This window comes from Lynx canadensis, chromosome A2 (assembly GCF_007474595.2).
Source record: "Lynx canadensis isolate LIC74 chromosome A2, mLynCan4.pri.v2, whole genome shotgun sequence".
NCBI classification, from domain to species: domain Eukaryota; kingdom Metazoa; phylum Chordata; class Mammalia; order Carnivora; family Felidae; genus Lynx; species Lynx canadensis.
In genome coordinates this window covers 162,480,002-162,497,742 of record NC_044304.2, presented here as the reverse complement: position 1 = coordinate 162,497,742, position 17,741 = coordinate 162,480,002, and the positions used below count along the sequence as shown (strand labels likewise).

At 47.1% G+C, this 17,741-nt stretch overlaps 2 protein-coding genes and 1 pseudogene across 8 annotated transcripts in view; 1 reads left to right on the top strand and 2 right to left on the bottom strand.

Moving 5' to 3' along the window:
- LOC115509360 overlaps window positions 1–17,741 on the bottom strand; it is a 214,832-nt pseudogene that overhangs the window by 35,869 nt on the left and 161,222 nt on the right.
- LOC115509357 (GTPase IMAP family member 7-like) overlaps window positions 1–17,741 on the bottom strand; it is a 56,315-nt gene that overhangs the window by 17,235 nt on the left and 21,339 nt on the right. Inside the window, exon 1 of one of the 5 annotated variants that reach the window (XM_030308753.2) lies at window positions 738–760. The exons of 3 other annotated variants lie outside the window; for them this stretch is intronic. The gene's annotated coding sequence lies outside the window, so the exon portion shown is untranslated. Of the gene's footprint in view, window positions 1–737; window positions 761–17,741 lie in introns of those variants that run through there. One more of the 5 variants, XM_030308756.2, reaches the window with a different exon arrangement.
- On the top strand, window positions 6,172–11,540 carry LOC115527380 (GTPase IMAP family member 1-like). Of its 3 annotated transcripts, none has more exons than XM_032592481.1 (4): window positions 6,294–6,362; window positions 6,541–6,784; window positions 9,149–9,197; window positions 10,436–11,540. In XM_032592481.1, the coding sequence occupies exons 3-4, from the start codon at window positions 9,155–9,157 to the stop codon at window positions 11,302–11,304; spliced, it is 912 nt and encodes a 303-aa protein (XP_032448372.1). In that variant the 5' UTR covers window positions 6,294–6,362; window positions 6,541–6,784; window positions 9,149–9,154; the 3' UTR covers window positions 11,305–11,540. The 3 variants fall into 3 exon arrangements, with proteins under 3 accessions (XP_030190841.1, XP_032448372.1, XP_032448371.1); XM_032592480.1 differs by having other exon boundaries at window positions 6,306–6,362; window positions 6,541–6,589; XM_030334981.2 differs by lacking the exon at window positions 6,541–6,784 and having other exon boundaries at window positions 6,172–6,362.

Sequence of the window (17,741 nt, the reverse complement as noted above, 5' to 3'; positions counted from 1 at the left end):
GTGTTCTTGTCCCATCCTCTGAGAAACCCAAAGGGCTCCCCTTCTGTGGCACGGTGTGAACAAGGCAAATCTTCTAGACTACACTCTTCCTCATTCCTGCCACATTTCTGGCCCAAATAGACCCTGGGTCTCCCTGATGAGAGAGAGCTTGGGGCTTTCTCAGAATTTAGATTTCAGCCCTCCGAAGACTTTTCTTTTTGGAAACAAATATACAACACCAAAACAAAAACTAACAATTGTTTCTTTTAAAGAGACACACAGGAATTTAAGACCTGGGAGTGCGGTTAAGGCCTCCTGAACTCGGAAGGCAAACAGGCAGCCTGTCAGAGCGCCATGAGCTGTGGGTCAGAGGTAAAAGCGGGCCCCAGTCCCAGCAGCAACAATCAATCTCTTGCTCTTACAGAATACCAACACTGCACAAAGGACTATTTTCTCTTAATCAGCAAAAATGTCTCCTTAATATATGAAAATCAGTCAGTGGAAAAGTGTGTGGGCCTGATTCTGCCACGATCAAGATCTATGGCTTGGAGAAAACCCAAACACAAACAGACCCCAAAAACCCACAATCCCCATGTGCCCCAGTATCTTTATGGATAAGAAGTCCCAGATTGTCTCAATTCAATGCCTCCTACAGAATAGCACCATGCGAGACTATCTGGGCCTCTCCCAACGAGGACGAATCCCAAGTCTCTCCCCCCACCCCAGCATGATTCATGAGCCTGGTCCCACTTACCCACACAACTTCTCAGGTGTTGGTTGGCTGTAGGTATAAATCTCCAGGTGGAACAGGGGCCTGTGGCCCCCAAAGGGAGACCCTGAGGAGGGCCCAGTCCCAAGACTCCTGGCTGGAGGACCCAGGTGTGAATATGAGTATGGGCCTTCTTTCCCCAGGGCTTTGATGTCCCAAGGGCCATCAGAGTAATGGACACTTACAGATGGTTATGGACATCACCTTTATTTACCAGCCAGCACCGACAGCCATGAACACAAGAAGCAAAGGCACAGGCATGTTTCACCCCGAGTTCTCTGCTACTCTCCACACACACAGCATCCTTCCTCACTCATCCGCCTAGACTTTCCAGTTCCACGCCTCCAAACCCCACAGCCTTTGCTTGGATGGACCCTGGATTCTTAGCCATTCCTCGGTACCAACGGTGGAAGAGGCGGTTTGGGAGAATGGGGGTCAGGGAAAGAACTCACAGGCTGCCAGGACCAGCCGACAGCCTTCAGTGATCTGCCCTCTCTGGGATTCAGAACAAAGTTGGCACGGTTTCTGCTGTTACCTTCGTTTCTTTCTTTTGGTTTCAACTTGACATCTTTTATTGCTTCACTCTCATCTTTGTGGAGGGTCTCGAGTGCTTTATTACAAATGATAAACACGGTAAGTAAATCTTTAACGAGGGATAAAGGAAAGACTGTTATATTTATGGCACCATATCACAGCACAGTTTTTTCTGTTATTGTTTCCCACAGTCCCTTGCATTTTCAAGAAACGGGCAACAGGGTGATTTCTCGTAAATTCACTCATGCAGAGAAAAACATACATCTTACTTCAGCCCCAGCAATTTCCTGCCTCACCTCTCCCGAGTCTGTCTTCCTCATCAGGCCACAAAGGCAAGGTCACAGGTTCATGTCTTCTCATTTGTGGCTGCTCTTGTGCTCAAAAGGGACTGGGGCAGGAAGGCGGGGCCAAGGAGGAACCCCACCATGGAGATCTCACTGGCCTCTGCACAGGATAATTTTTCCATCTCTCCCAGGCTGGTGCTGGCCTGAGGATGAGGTGGACGTCTTCCTGGGAATCTCCAACCAGGGCCCGTTCAAAGCAAGCACAGCAGCTAGATCTTTTGACCCTGATGTGGGCTGAACAAGTCAGTTCTGCTCTTTCTTAGAACAGGTGCACATGGATGCTGCTATCTTCCAAAATTTTGACCAATTTTTCTACTGGTTGTTTGTTCATTGAATGATTGATTGATTGATGAAAGTTTATTCGTTAATTTTGAGAGAGAGAGAGAATGAGGAGGGGAAGGCTAGATAAAGAGGAAGACAGAGGATCCCAAGCACACTCCCTGCCAGCACAGAGCCCAACACAGGGCTTGATTCAAGTACCGTGAGATCATCGTTCTGAGGTGAAACCATGAGTTGGATGTTCAACCAAATGAGCCCCCCAGGTTCCCCCAAGTTTTAAAAAATTTTCACTCAAAACATAAATAGCTAACAAACAGCCGAGCAGCCTTATTATTTTGACTATTATTTATTTATCAGGAAGATATAGAACGTGAAAGTTGCACTGAAATGAGACATGTCCAAGCTGTGAAAGAATAAAACGACTCTTTGGAAATACAGGGAGAGGCCAGCGTCTCTCTCACCCTCTGCAAGTTCACCATATCTGCAGTTAGTAGGACAGCGGGACTCCGTATAAAGACAGCTGTCTGTAAGACGGTGTTAACTGCTGCCTGGCTCCCTTTTGACGGTGTTTCATTTAACTGTACTAAGACACCTGAAGGGGAAGACAAAATGAGGCAAACTCCAGGCAGCCAGCAGGAAGGAAGAAAAGGGCAGTTGGCCTGTGGCCAGAGTTTGACCCAAAACTAGGACAGGCTTCCATATGCCCTGGAGGAACCCTACAGACCTAGTACTGGTGGGACAGCCATAAGTGGTGCAACGTATATATTTTTAAAAATATATTAAAGTCTCTTAATGTTGTTCTAAGATCATTCAGCAAATGAAGAAAGACCTATTTCAAAAAAAAAATCTACTAAATACTAGTAAGAACAGTGAGTCTGTGACGTTTACCATAAGATGCTTCCTCCCTTCCAACACACACTCACCTCCTCTGGAAGGAAACTGCCTTCTGGGAGGTGTGGCCAAGAAGCTGGGGCTCCCTGTCCCCTAAGCCTCCCAGCAAGAGAACAGTATCTTGGGAAGAATCAGCTGGTGGTCAGTAGGTTTAACCACTGGGTATAGTACAGACAGACAGAGTGGTTAGGGAAAGACACACACACTGGGGCTAAGACAACTGTCACCTCCCAGGACTGTGCAGGCCCAGGCTGCACCCTCTGAGGAGAGACACCAGAGGTTTCACCCTGCAGGGGAAGCAGACTTCACCAGGAGAGTCCAGCCAAACACGCAAACCCCCTGCACAAAGTTGCATTGAAGCAACCAGAGCAGATATCCTTGTCTTATCTCTGATCACAGGGGCCAAGCTCTCAGCCTTTCATCAAGTATGGTACCAGTGGGGGGAGTTTTCATACTGATTTCCTTCAGTTCTTTCAACATGCTTAGAACTGCTCTTTGGAAGCCCTGTCTCTGAATCCAACATCCAGGGCCTCTGCCAGGCAATTCCTGTGGCCTCAGATTTTCCAGTATATGGGTCACACCTTCCTGTTTCGTTGTACATCTTACAGTTCTTGTTAAAAACTGGGTATTTTAGGGAACATGGTCTAGTGGCTCTGGGTACTATTCCCTTTCTGCCTTTCTAGGCCTTGATTTGCTGCTGTCTGTGTGTCCATAAGAATACAGAAATCGCTGTTTTAAACAACAAAATAGAAATTCTGCAGCGGAAAAGTATGACTGAAATGAAAATTTTACTAGTGGAGCTCAACGATAGATTTGAATGGCTAGAACAAAGATTCAGTGAATTTGAAGATGTAATAATTATAAACACACATGAACTTCACAATTGAGCCCCAAAACACAGGAAGCAAAAAATAACAGGCGTCAAGGAGAAATAGACACTTCAACAACAAGCTGTAGACCTCAATGTCCATGTTGACCAACGCGTACCACAGCTAATCAGAAGGGCAAAACAGAAAGAGATGTGACCCACAGATAAACCAACTAGACCTAACACTAGAGCACTTTACCCAACGAAGTAGATTATGCATTCTGTTCAGGTACACAGAGAACGTTCTCCTAAATATGACCAATAGGCCATAAAATGAGCCTCAATAAATCTCAGAGACTTGAAATCCTAGAGTATAACAGGGGGTAAGCTCCTTTACATCAGTCTTGGCAATAATTTTTTGGATTTGACCACAAAAGCAAAGGCAGGGACAGATAAAATGAACAAGTGAGATTACATCCAACTAATAAGCTTCTGCCTGGCAAAGGAAACCATCAACAATACAAAAAGGCACCCGATTAAATGGGAGAAAGTAGGGGCGCCTGGGTGGCGCAGTCGGTTAAGCGTCCGACTTCAGCCAGGTCACGATCTCGCGGTCCGTGAGTTCGAGCCCCGCGTCGGGCTCTGGGCTGATGGCTCGGAGCCTGGAGCCCGTTTCCGATTCTGTGTCTCCCTCTCTCTCTGCCCCTCCCCCGTTCATGCTCTGTCTCTCTCTGTCCCAAAAATAAATAAACGTTGAAAAAAAAATTTAAATGGGAGAAAGTATTTGCAAATCGTATATTTGATAAAGGGTTAATACCCAACATACATACAGAACTCATATAATTAATAGCAACACCCGAGCAATTTATTTAAAAAGGACAGAGGAACTAAACAGGCATTTTCCCAAAGAGGACATCCAGGTGGCACATAGGTGCATGAAGATGTGCTCAGTATCACCATCATCAGGGGAAACGCAAATCAAAACCACAATGAGGTTTCCCCTCACACCTGTGAGAATGGCTATCCTCAAGAAGACAAGAGGTAACAAGTATTAGGGAGGATGTGGAGAAAAGGGAAACCTTGTGCTCTGTGCATGGGACGCAAATTGGTGCAGCCACTGTGGAAAACAGTATGGACGGTCCTCCAAAAATTATAGGTAGAATTACATTTGATCCAGCAATCCCACTTCTGGGTATTTATCCAGAAGAAATGCAAGCAAGATCTCAAAGAAAGATCTGTACTCACAAGCTCCCTACAGCATTGCTCACAATAGCCAAGATGTCGAAGCAACCTAAGCGTCCATCTATGGGTATATATATATTGTTCTGTGAAAAGAAAGAGGAACATCTTGTCATTTGCAACAACAGGGTCAAACTTGAGGGCATTATCGTAAGCGAAACAGGTCGAACAGAGAAAAACACACACTGTATGATATCATTTTATTGGAATTTTAAAAAGCCAAACTGATAGAAATGGAGAGTAGAACAGTGGTGACAAGGGGCTGGGGGATGGGGGGATGGGGAGACATTGGTCAAAGAGTACAAAGTTCCAGTTATAAGATGATTAAGTTGTGGGGATCTAACGTGCAGCAGAGTGACTATAGCTCATACCACTGTATCATACCTTAATAGTTACAGGAGAGTAGATGATCTTAAATGTTCTCACTCAAAACGAGTAATGGTAAATATGTGATGTGATGCAGGTGTTAGCTAATAATACTGTGGTGGCAATTATTTTGCAATATGGAGTGTATCAAATCAACACATTGCACCCTTTAAAATTACAGTGTTACATTTCAATTATATCTCAATAAAGCTGGATAGCATGTGGGGGGGGGGATAAGGTGGAGGGCCATGGGTGAGGTATCTTCACTAGAGAGAATGAACTGGCAAGACTGGCTAAAAATCAGGCCCCAGAGCATTAGCTTCAGGTTAACTGAAAGCCCTCTCTACACACGGGGAGAGTTGACTCCAGAAACTGTAAGTGAGTTAGGCAAGCTCGCAGAGATGATTCCAGAACAAACCAGGTCCAGGGCACATAGCACCATTCGCTGTTGTAGCCTTCTCTCCACAATTGTCTGGCTATTTTACTCACGGCTATTTTCCTCTCTCATGACCTCCTGAGAGGAGAAACAGACACTTGGGTCAGAGATACCAACTTGAGGCTAAACTAAGTCTCCTATGAAAATTCCATCCTCTTCCTGCTGTCTGATCTTTAATAGCTGAAAAGACCTCTTTTTCTTTAGGAATGAGGAGACTGGCAGATAGGACCACATTGGTGGCCCTGTCCACGCTGATGTCCAGTCAAGGATTCCTCCTTGATTCCTGGGGAAGGAGATTCTCAAGAGGCCATTTTATAGGAAAACACCCAAAAAGCAAAAGGCAACTGGAGATAATAGTGGGCAGAGGCCAAAACTGAGAACAGGCCTCAGAAGTCTAAACTGCCCTTCACTGAGGTTACAGCCCCTCCCGGGAACAAGATGTGGTGCCACAACGACCTTCGGAAAGGATCAGCACAGTCCCAGCAGCACAGGTGGGTTGTGCAGTGGAAACAACACAAAGGCACCACTTGCTGGCCCACCTGGCCCATGTCCTGTCCCTTTAAATCGGCACCACTGGGCCCTTCCTCCCTGGGCTCTGAGACTTCCTCCCTGTGCTGTGCTGGCAGGAACAGCCTCTGTACTCACAACCCAAGGCACAGCACCAGGTCACGGGTTTCTGCAGCCAACAGCAGAGCCTGTCACCACTTCTGCTGGAAGGTGAGCACACACGGGGAGGAAGGGAGCCACCTGGGGCAGGGGGGAGTGGAGGAATTGGGGGCGTAGGGGGGCTCTAAGAAATTCAGGGCCTGGTTGCAGCTCACTGAGTGGGCGCCTGCATTCTACTACCTCCCAGGAAGGGGAGCACGATCTAGAAAGAATAACTTCACCCTTGCAGGCTTTTCAGGGAGCTCTGAGTTTCAGAACAAGCAAGGGAAGAAGAAATGGTAAGCATCTTCTCCAGCCCTGGAGTGCGCACACTTTTACTTGGGACTACATACTTCGTCCTGCCCTGCTCCTCGCATGGTCAGAAAGGTGTTTGCTAGAAGCACTGTCAGGGCGGAGCACGCTGGAGAAAGCTGCAGACACTCCCTCTGAGGGCATGTGCAGCCAAGGAGAGAGACATTTCTGAGGACAAACAAGTGAGTCTAACCTCAGAACACATCGCAGAGTGGAAATCGTGTCTGTGAGCCGAACCCCACTCACACCCTCCACCTCCTCAGCCCTGTGCACCCCCAGGGACTTGCAGGAGCCAGCAACAGTTATGAACATGGTCTTCAGACCTCTGCAGTACACGTGCTTGTGTGTCCTTGCACATCCCGTCCCCCACCCAAGCTGCCCAGGCTCTGTGGGATGGAGCCCTCTTTATCCCCACACACTGGCTATACATGAAGGGCTTGGACAGGATGAATGGCTCGCAAACTCACAGCAGGGACCCAATGCATTAGAATCACTCAGAGGGTTGGGGAGGGTGCCTCGGTGGCTTGGTCCATTAAGCTTTGAGCCCTGGGATGGATTCTGTGCTGTCAGTTCAGTGCCTGGGGCCTACTTTGGATTCTTCGTCTCCCTCTCTCTCTCTGACCCTTCCCTGCTCATGCTCTGTCTCACCGTCCCTCAAAAAAATAAGGAAACAGTAAAAAATTAAAAAAAAAAAAAGAAATCCCTCAGGAGGAGGGGTGAGAGATACCGTTTTTTTAACGTTTATTTATTATTTATTTATTTGTTTGTTTGTTTATTTTTTAGACAGACATGTGAGCAGGGGAGGCACACATGAAGAAGAAGGAGAGAGAATCCGAAGCAGGCTCTGTGCTATCAGCACAGAGCCTGATGAGAGACTCAAACCCACAAACCATGAGATCATGAGCTGAACCAAAATTAAGAGTCAGACACTTAACAGACTGAGCCACAAAGGCACCCACTTTTTTCTTATTAAAGTACAGATCTATGAAACAAAAGGTCAAATATATATTTTAAAGACTCCCATAGATACCTCCAAAAGACAGCAGGTTCAGGAAGCAGGGGACTACATAATATCCAATTGCATTTAAGATGCTATGAGTCTCCATGTTCTACATCAGTCAATGACTCCAAGCCTCTAAACCCCAGATGTCAGCTCTCAGAAACTCTGGAAGAATTTTTCAAATCCCATCCCAAACCACTGCAAACCTTTGAGAAATCCCATAAAGGCCAGGAGGCCAGTGGATTTCCTAGAGCACGCTTGGTCAGTTCTGTCATCGATAAGGACTTCTTGCTTTAGCTAAATTCTTGTTCTTTGCACTGAATCTTCCGGCTGTTTCTTCAGTTCTGCTGTGCAGTCAGTTACGGGAGTTTGCTAATTTTTACACACAAGATCACTACTTACCTGAGGCCTGTGGGATCAACTTTACCAAGGGCTTTGGGGAGCCGAAAGGGGCGTTACGCAGAAGACAAACTGTCATCTAACGGGACAGAGACAAGTTATCAATCAACCCTTCCCTTTGCTTGTCCTTGTGTGTTGCCCATGGGACACGGCAGTAGCCAGGTGTTGCCATGAAGAGGTAGCATTTGAAATGGATGGCAGAGCACAGACAGGACTCAGACAGAAATGTGGGAGAGAAGGAGTGGTCATGGGGGTGAGCGCACAGGTGGGCTGGAAAGGCCCTGAAACCTGTCCTCTGCAGAGCAGCGGACCCAGAAGGTGCGTGATTGGGACACACGGCTGGCGAAGCAGACAGAGCAGAGCTGCGCCCTTGTGACCGGGTCCTTGTGAGATCAAGCAGACTCCATCAGTCAGTGGCTATCTGTAGTAAATCCTGCCAGACTTGGGGTCATTGCTTAGTTTGAGAGGCCTCAGATTCGGGGCAGGAACACCAGGAGCCAGAAGGGAGTGTCCGATCTCTCCAGCACACAGGTCATATTTACACAAATGACACAAGCCAAATTCTTTGGTCTTCGGAGAGTAGATCACAGGTTCTTCACATCAGCATGGGAGATAGGTATCGTTTCCAATTTTCAAAAGCAAACTGCAAACTCTCTTCTTGTCCCCCCCCCCCGCCCCTCCCTGGCCAACCGCCCTAAGGTGGTTCCCTAAGTCACTGAGGAGAATTTCTGATTCTCAGGGTTTTCCAAAGTCTCCCCTGGCTGTGGAATCTTCTGGGAAAACTTTGTGCCTACAGTTAATGCCACTGACATAAATTACCTGGGAAATTCTCAGCTAAGGCTCACTCACTGACACACAGGACGGGTTATCACCATCATTCTGTCATTTGCATTCATGGTCCCTGAAAGGACTAATGAGGCTCACCAAAGGATCGCACGGTTTGGTTCCAATAGCAACCAGGTCCTTCCAGGGTTCTTCCCCAAATTCTGATGTTCAGAGGAGGGCAGGAAGCATGACCTTTTCATTGGGATGTCACCAGCTCTTTGGACCTTGCCTGAGCCACCTTAGGTAGTTATACCTATTCGATAAACGAATGAATGATTGACGGAATGAAGGAACTAACAGGTTGTGTTTGGAACTCTTTCAGGTGGGCATGGGAGGACGCAAGATGGCCAGGGATGAAGAAAATGCCTATGGTAAGAACTGATCTCAGTGTGTACTTGCCCCTAGGCATCAGCTCTGGGTCCCAAGGCCATGGGCTAACTCAAGACTGAACAGAGACATTGGGGCACCTGGGTGGCTCAGTCGGTTGAGCGTCTGACTTCAGCTCAGGTCATGATCTCGCAGCTCGTGAGTTCGAGCCCCACGTTGGGCTCTGTGCTGACAGTTCAGAGCCTAGAGCCTGTTTCAGATTCGTCTCCCTCTCTCTCTGTCCCAACCCACTCGCATTCTCTGTCTCTCTCAAAAATAAATAAACATTAAAAAAAAAAAAAAGACTGAACAGAGACAAATCCCAGACATGTCCCCATGCTGGGGTGAAACAGCTAGAGCCCCAGCTTTGTATTTTTGCTGGACCTCTGCCCCTGCCCTACTGTAGGATATTAAGTGCCTTGACCAGACTGTGCCTTGGGTCCCAAAGGGTACAATGAGGATAATATATCTAGTCCGATCCCCACAGAAGATGTGGAGGGTTGAGATCATGGACTAGAGGGAACACGGTTTACCAGGTAGACTGTATACGTGAACAAGGATGGAGGGTTAACTGTGTCTTACTGGAAGCAGGTTTCCTAGAGAGAAGAGGGAGGAGGAGGGGAAGTGGAGGAAGGGAAGAAGCAAAGAGATCCTGTCACCGAATACTCTGAGCAACCCTGGGAGACACAACTCTCTGTCACCCCTCCCATTATGCAGAAGACGTTGAACGCTTAGACTAAACTTGCCCAGGGTTCCACAGCTGGCACATGCGGGGGTGTGATTCCAACCCGGGGTGTCTGGGACTCCAGACAGCCCTTCACTCCCAGGCCTTCTATGCCCTCCCGCATCTCCTCACTGGGATGGCCCTGGGAGAAGTCTGGCAGAGGCCTGGGAAGTCGTCAAGCACGGAGCAGCTCTGCACGGTGCGGACGACCAGAGGCAATGTCAGCTGAAGTCATGGCCTGCGACCGTTGAGGGGGACCCTCCAGAGCAGTGTGCACCCGGTGCAGGAGCATGGACTGGGGGACAGGTGCACGCACTGGAGCCAAAGATGGAAGAGAGGTGGCTACAGATGCCCCCGGAGTCGCACAAGCTCTAACCAGAGCGCCTGGGAAAGGCCCGGTTGGACAAGCGGAAGCGGGAGGCGTCGGTGCCCTCCTCCGTTCAGGAGGCAGCCCGGAGCCCCGGTGGAGCGGGACGCGCGCTCTCAGGCCGGCGGCCCACGCCTACTCTGTCCTCACAGGTTCCCAGGACCCGGACGACCAGCAGCCGCAGGCGCAGGAGCGCAGGCTCAGGCTCATCCTGGCCGGCAGGACCGGAGTGGGCAAGAGCGCCACGGGCAACAGCATCCTGGGCCACAGGCTCTTCCCGTCCAGGCTCGCGGCCACCCCGGTGACCAGAAGCTGCGCCCTGGGGAGCCGCAGCTGGGCCGGGTGGCGCGTGGAGGTCACCGACACCCCCGACCTCTTCACCGCCCAAGGCCGGCGCGCGGACCCGGACTGCACCGAGCGGGCCAGCTGCTACCTGCTCTCGGCGCCCGGGCCGCACGCGCTGCTGCTGGTCACGCAGCTGGGCCGCTTCACCGCCCAGGACGAGGAGGCGGCGCGCGGCGTCCGCGAGCTGTTCGGGGCCGGCGTCCTGGCGCGCGCCGTGCTCGTCTTCACGCGCCGGGAGGACCTGGAGGGGGGCTCGCTGCACGACTACGTGCGCGCCACCGACAACCGCGCGCTGCGGGCCCTGGTGGCCGAGTGCGGCGGCCGCGTGTGCGCCCTGGACAACCGGGCGGCGGGCGCCGAGCGCGATGCGCAGGTGGGCGAGCTGCTGGCGCTGGTGGAGCGGCTGGCGCTGGAGCACGACGGCGCGCCCTTCACCGACGACGTGTACGGCCTGGCGTGGGCCCGGCGCCACGCGCGTCCCGAGGACACGCTCCGTCTGGTGGCCGCGCGGCTGGCGGCCCGCGGTCTGGGGCGGGGGTGGGGTCCGCAGTGGGGGCGGGGGCGGCGCTGGGTGGAGGCCGCAAGGCGGGGGTGGCCGCTGGCGCTCCTGCTGCTGGGGGGCGCACTGTTACTTGTCCTGCTGCTTCTCCAGCGGGGGGCTCCAGGCCCAGATTGAAGGAGCTGCCCTTCCAAATGCGGGGAGCCTGGCAGGTAAAGGGGCTGGGTCAAGGCGCTGAGGGGAACTTAAACCCAATTTCAAAGGAAACGTGGAGTTTCAGACTGGGAGTCTTAATGACTCAGGACGGCTTGGACACTGTATCGACTTTGCAAAGGCTCAAGTTCACTTTTAGCATTCAAATGTCACTTTTGACTATATGTACACTATTCAAATAAATATGGTTAACTTTCAAATGTCCTTAATTCATTTTAGTAGTTTGGGTGTATTTTTCCTTCTTGAAAAAATAGTGCATTGATTGGTAGTGTTTTAGATAGAAAGTGGATTCATGGCAAATGGAAACAAACATTTGTGTGTGTGTGTGAGCATTTATCAAAACGTAGACACTGTCTTAGTCCGCTTGAGTTGCTATTAAAAAAACAACAACGGGAAAGCTCTCAGTTTTTCCCCATTGAGGATGATATTAGTTGTGGGCTTTTCATAAGTGGCCTTTATGGTGTTTAAGTATGTTCCTTCTATCCCAACTTTCTCCAGGGTTTTTTTTAAGAAAGGATGCTGAATTTTGTCAAATGGTTTTTCTGCATTGATTGACAGGATCACATGGTTCTTTTCTTTTCTTTTATTAATGTGATGTAGCACACTGATTGATTTGCATATATTGCACCAGCCCTGCAGCCCAGAAATGAATCCCACTTGAAAATGGTAAATAACTCTTTTTATATGCTGTTGAATTTGACTTGCTAGAATCTTACTGAGAATTTTTGCATCCATATTCATCAGGGATATTGGCTTGTAGTTCTCTTTTTTTTTTTTTGCTGGGTATCTGTCTGGTTTAGGAATCAAATTAATGCTGGCTTCAAAGGATGAGTCTAGAAGTTTTCCTTCCCCTTCTATTTTTTGGAACAGCTTGAGAAAGATAGGTATTATCTCTGCTTTAAATGTCTGGTAGAATTCCCCAGGGAAACCATGTGGTACAGGACTCCTATTTGTTGGGAGATTTTTGATAACTGATCAAATTTTTTATTTCTTCCTGTTTGAGTTTTGGAAGTGTGTGGGTGATTAGGAATTTGTCCATTTCTTCCAGGTTGTCCAATTTTTTGGCATATAATTTTTCATGGTATTCCCTGAGAATTGCTTGTATTTCTGAGGGATTGAGATCAGACACATGACAGGGATGTCCACTCTCACCACTGTGTTTACCATGGTGTTGGAAGTCCTAGCATCCGCAATCAGACAAAAAAAGAAATCAAAGGCATCAAAATTGGCAAAGATGAAGTCAAGCTTTCACTTTTTGTAGATGACATGATATTATACATGGAAAACCCGATAGATTCCACCAAAAATCTGCTAGAACTGATACATGGATTCAGCAAAGTCGCAGGATACAAAATCAATGTACAGAAATCAGTTGCATTCTTATACGCCAATAATGGAGCAACAGAAAGACAAACTGATCCGATTCACAATTGCACCAAGAAGCATAAAATACCTAGGAATAAACCTAACCAAAGATGTAAAAGATCTGGATGCTGAAAACTATAGAAAGCTTATGAAGGAAATTGAAGAAGATACAAAGAAATGGAAAAACATTCCATGCTCATGGATTGGAAGAGTAAATATTGTTAAAATGTCAATACTACCCAAGGCTATCTACACATTCAATGCAATCCCAATCAAAATTGCACCAGCATTCTTCTTGAAGCTAGAACAAGCAATCCTAAAATTTGTGGGAACCACAAAACACACTGAATAGCCAAAGTAATATTGAAGAAGAAGACCAAAGCAGGAGGCATCACAATCCCAGACTTTAGCCTCTACTACAAAGCTGTAATCATCAAGACAGCATGGTATTGACACAAAAATAGACACATAGACCAATCGAATAGAATAGAGACTCCAGAATTGGACCCACAAAAGTATGGCCAACTAATCTTTGACAAAGCAGGAAAGAATATCCAATGGAAAAAAAGTCTCTTTAACAAATGATGCTGGGAGAACTGGACAGCAACATGCGGAAGAATGAAACGAGACCACTTTCTTACACCATTCACAAAAATAAACTCAAAATGGATAAATGACCGGAATGTGAGACAGGAAACCATCAAAACCCTAGAGGAGAAAGCAGGAAATAACCTCTCTGATCTCAGCCGCAGCAATTTCTTACGTGACACATCTCCAAAGGCAAGGGAATTAAAAGCAAAAATGAACTTTTGGGGCCTCATGAAGATAAAAAGCTTCTGCACTGCAAAGGAAACAAGCAACAAAACTAAAAGGCAACCTACAGAATGGGAAACGATGTTTGCAAATGACATATGAGACAAAGGGCTAGTATCCAAAATCTATAAAGAACTCACCAAACTCCACACCTGAAAAACAAATAATCCAGTGAAGAAATGGGCAGAAAACATGAATAGACACTTCTCTAAAGAAGACATCCAGATGGCCAGCAGGCACATGAAAAGATGCTCAACATCACTCCTCATCAGGGAAATACAGATCAAACCACACTGAGATACTATGTTAAACAACAGCGGTGAGAGTGGGCATCCCTGTCGTGTTCCTGATCTCAGGGAAAAAGCTCTCAGTTTTTCCCCATTGAGGATGATGTTAGCTGTGGGCTTTTCATAAATGGCTTTTATGATGTGTAAGTATGTTCCTTCTATCCCGACTTTCTCAAGGGTTTCTATTAAGAAAGGGTGCTGGATTTTGTCAAAGGCCTTTTCTGCATGGATTGACAGGATCATATGGTTCTTCTCTTTTTTTTTTATTAATGTGATGTATCACGTTGATTGATTTGCGAATGTTGAACCAGCCCTGCATCCCAGGAATGAATCCCACTTGATCATGGTGAATAATTCTTTTTATATGCTGTTGAATTCGATTTGCTAGTATCTCATTGAGAATTTTTGCAACCATATTCATCAGGGATATTGGCCTGTAGTTCTCTTTTTTTACTGGGTCTCCGTCTGGTTTAGGAATCAAAGTAATACTGGCTTCATAGAATGAGTCTGGAAGCTTTCCTTCCCTTTCTATTTCTTGGAATAGCTTGAGAAGGATAGGTATTATCTCTCTTTAAACATCTGGTAGAACTCCCCTGGGAAGCCATCTGGTCCTGGACTCTTATTTGTTGGGAGGTTTTTTTTTTCAATATATGAAATTTATTGTCAAATTGGTTTCCATACAACACCCAGTGCTCATCCCAAAAGGTGCCCTCCTGAATACCCATCACCCACCCTCCCCTCCCTCCCACCCCCCATCAACCCTCAGTTTGTTCTCAGTTTTTAACAGTCTCTTATGCTTTGGCTCTGTTGGGAGATTTTTGATAACCGATTCAATTTCTTCGCTGGTTATGGGTCTGTTCAAGCTTTCTCTTTCCTCCTGATTGAGTTTTGGAAGAGTGTGGGTGTTTAGGAATTTGTCCATTTCTTCCAGATTGTCCAATTTGTTGGCATATAATTTTTCATAGTATTCCCTGATAATTGTTTGTATCTCTGAGGGATCGGTTGTAATAATTCCATTTTCATTCATGATTTTATCTATTTGGGTCATCTCCCTTTTCTTTTTGAGAAGCCTGGCTAGAGGTTTGTCAATTTTGTTTATTTTTTCAAAAAACCAACTCTTGGTTTCGTTGATCTGCTCTACCGTTTTTTTTAGATCCTATATTGTTTATTTCTGCTCTGATCTTTGTTATTTCTCTTCTGCTGGGTTTAGGCTGCCTTTGCTGTTCTGCTTCTAGTTCCTTTAGGTGTGCTGTTAGATTTTGTATTTGGGATTTTTCTTGTTTCTTGAGATAGGCCTGGATTGCGATGTATTTTCCTCTCAGGACTGCCTTCGCTGCATCCCAAAGCGTTTGGATTGTTGTATTTTCATTTTCGTTTGTTTCCATATATTTTTTAATTTCTTCTCTAGTTGCCTGGTTGACCCACTCATTCTTTAGTAGGGTGTTCTTTAACCTCCATGCTTTTGGAGGTTTTCCAGACTGTTTCCTGTGGTTGATTTCAAGCTTCATAGCATTGTGGTCTGAAAGTATGCATGGTATGATTTCAATTCTTGTATACTTATGAAGGGCTGTTTTGTGACCCAGTATGTGATCTACCTTGGAGAATGTTCCATGTGCACTCGAGAAGAAAGCATATTCTGTTGCTTTGGGATGCAGAGTTCTAAATATATCTGTCAAGTCCATCTGATCCAATGTATCATTCAGGGCCCTTGTTTCTTTATTGACCTTGTGTCTAGATGATGTATCCATTTCTGTAAGTGGAGTGTTAAAGTCCCCTGCAATTACCACATTCTTATCAATAAGGTTGCTTATGTTTGTGAGTAATTGTTTTATATATTTGGGGGCTCCGGTATTCGGCGCATAGACATTTATAATTGTTAGCTCTTCCTGATGGATAGACCCTGCAATTATTATATAATGCCCTTCTTCATCTCTTGTTACAGCCTTTATTTTAAAGTCTAGTTTGTCTGATATAAGTATGGCTACTCCAGCTTTCTTTTGACTTCCAGTAGCATGATAAATAGTTCTCCATCCCCTCACTCTCAATCTAAAGGTGTCCTCAGATCTAAAATGAGTCTCTTGTAGACAGCAAATAGATGGGTCTTGTTTTTTTATCCATTCTGATACCCTATGTCTTTTGGTTGGCACATTTAATCCATTTACATTCAGTGTTATTATAGAAAGATATGGGTTTAGAGTCATTGTGATGTCTGTATGTTTTATGCTTGTAGTGATGTCTCTGGTACTTTGTCTTGCAGGATCCCCCTTAGGATCTCTTGTAGGGCTGGTTTAGTGGTGACAAATTCCCTCAGTTTTTGTTTGTTTGGGAAGACCTTTATCTCTCCTTCTATTCTAAATGACAGACTTGCTGGATATAGGATTCTCGGCTGCATATTTTTTTTCTGTTTAGCACACTGAAGATCTCGTGCCAATCCTTTCTGGCCTGCCAAGTTTCAAAAGAGAGATCAGTCACGAGTCTTACAGGTCTCCCTTTATATGTGAGGGCACGTTTATCCCTTGCTGCTTTCAGAATTTCTCTTTATCCTTGTATTTTGCCAGTTTGACTATGATAGGTCATGCAGAAGATCAATTCAAGTTACGTCTGAAGGGAGTTCTCTGTGCCTCTTGGATTTCATGCCTTTTTCCTTCCCCAGTTCAGGGAAGTTCTCAGCTATTATTTCTTCAAGTACCCCTTCAGCACCTTTCCCTCTCTCTTCCTCCTCTGGGATACCAATTATGCATATATTATTTCTTTTTAGTGTATCACTTAGTTCTCTAATTTTCCCCTCATACTCCTGGATTTTTTTTATCTCTCTTTTTCTCAGCTTCCTCTTTTTCCATAACTTTATCTTCTAGTTCACCTATTCTCTCCTCTGCCTCTTCAATCCGAGCCGTCGTGGTTTCCATTTTGTTTTGCATTTCGTTTAAAAGCGTTTTTCAGCTCCTCGTGACTGTTCCTTAGTCCCTTGATCTCTGTAGCAAGAGATTCTCTGCTGTCCTCTATACTGTTTTCAAGCCCAGCGATTAATTTTATGACTATTATTCTAAATTCACTTTCTGTTATATTATTTAAATCCTTTTTGATCAGTTCATTAGCTGTTGTTATTTCCTGGAGATTCTTCTGAGGGGAATTCTTCCGCTTGGTCATTTTGGATAGTCCCTGGAGTGGTGCGGACCTGCAGGGCACTTCCCCTGTGCTGTGGTATATAACTGGAGTTGGTGGGCAGGGCCGCAGTCAGACCTGATGTCTGCCCCCAGCCCACCACTGGGGCCACAGTCAAACTGGTGTGTGCCTTCTTGTCCCCTCTCCTAGGGGCAGGATTCACTGTGGGTGGTGTGGCCCGTCTGGGCTACTTGCACACTGCCAGGCTTGTGGTGCTGGGGATCTGTCGTATTACCTGGGGTGGGTAGGCAAGGTGCACAGGGCCAGGAGGGGCAGGCTTAGCTCGCTTCTCCTTAGGTGATCCACTTCAGGAGAGGCCCTGTGGCAGCGCGAGGGAGTCAGATCTGCTGCCGGAGGTTTGGCTCCGAGAAGCACAGAGTTGGGTGTTTGCGCGGAGCGAGCAAGTTCCCTGGCAGGAACTGGTTCCCTTTGGGATTTTGGCTGGGGGATGGGCGAGGGAGATGGCGCTGGCGAGCGCCTTTGTTCCCCACCAAAATGAGCTCTGTCATCTGTCTGGGGGCTCAGCAGCTCTCCCTCCCTTTGTCCTCCAGCCTTCCCGCTTTCCGAGCAGAGCTGTTAACTTATGACCTCCCAGACGCTAAGATGCGCTTGCTGTCGGAACACAGTCTGTTCGGCCCCTATGCTTTTGCCAGCCAGACTCGGGGGCTCTGCTTGGCCGGCAGGCTGCCCCTCCGCCCTGGCTCCCTCCCGCCAGTCCCTGGAGCGCGCACCGCCTCGCCGCCCTTCCTACCCTCTTCCGTGGGCCTCTCGTCT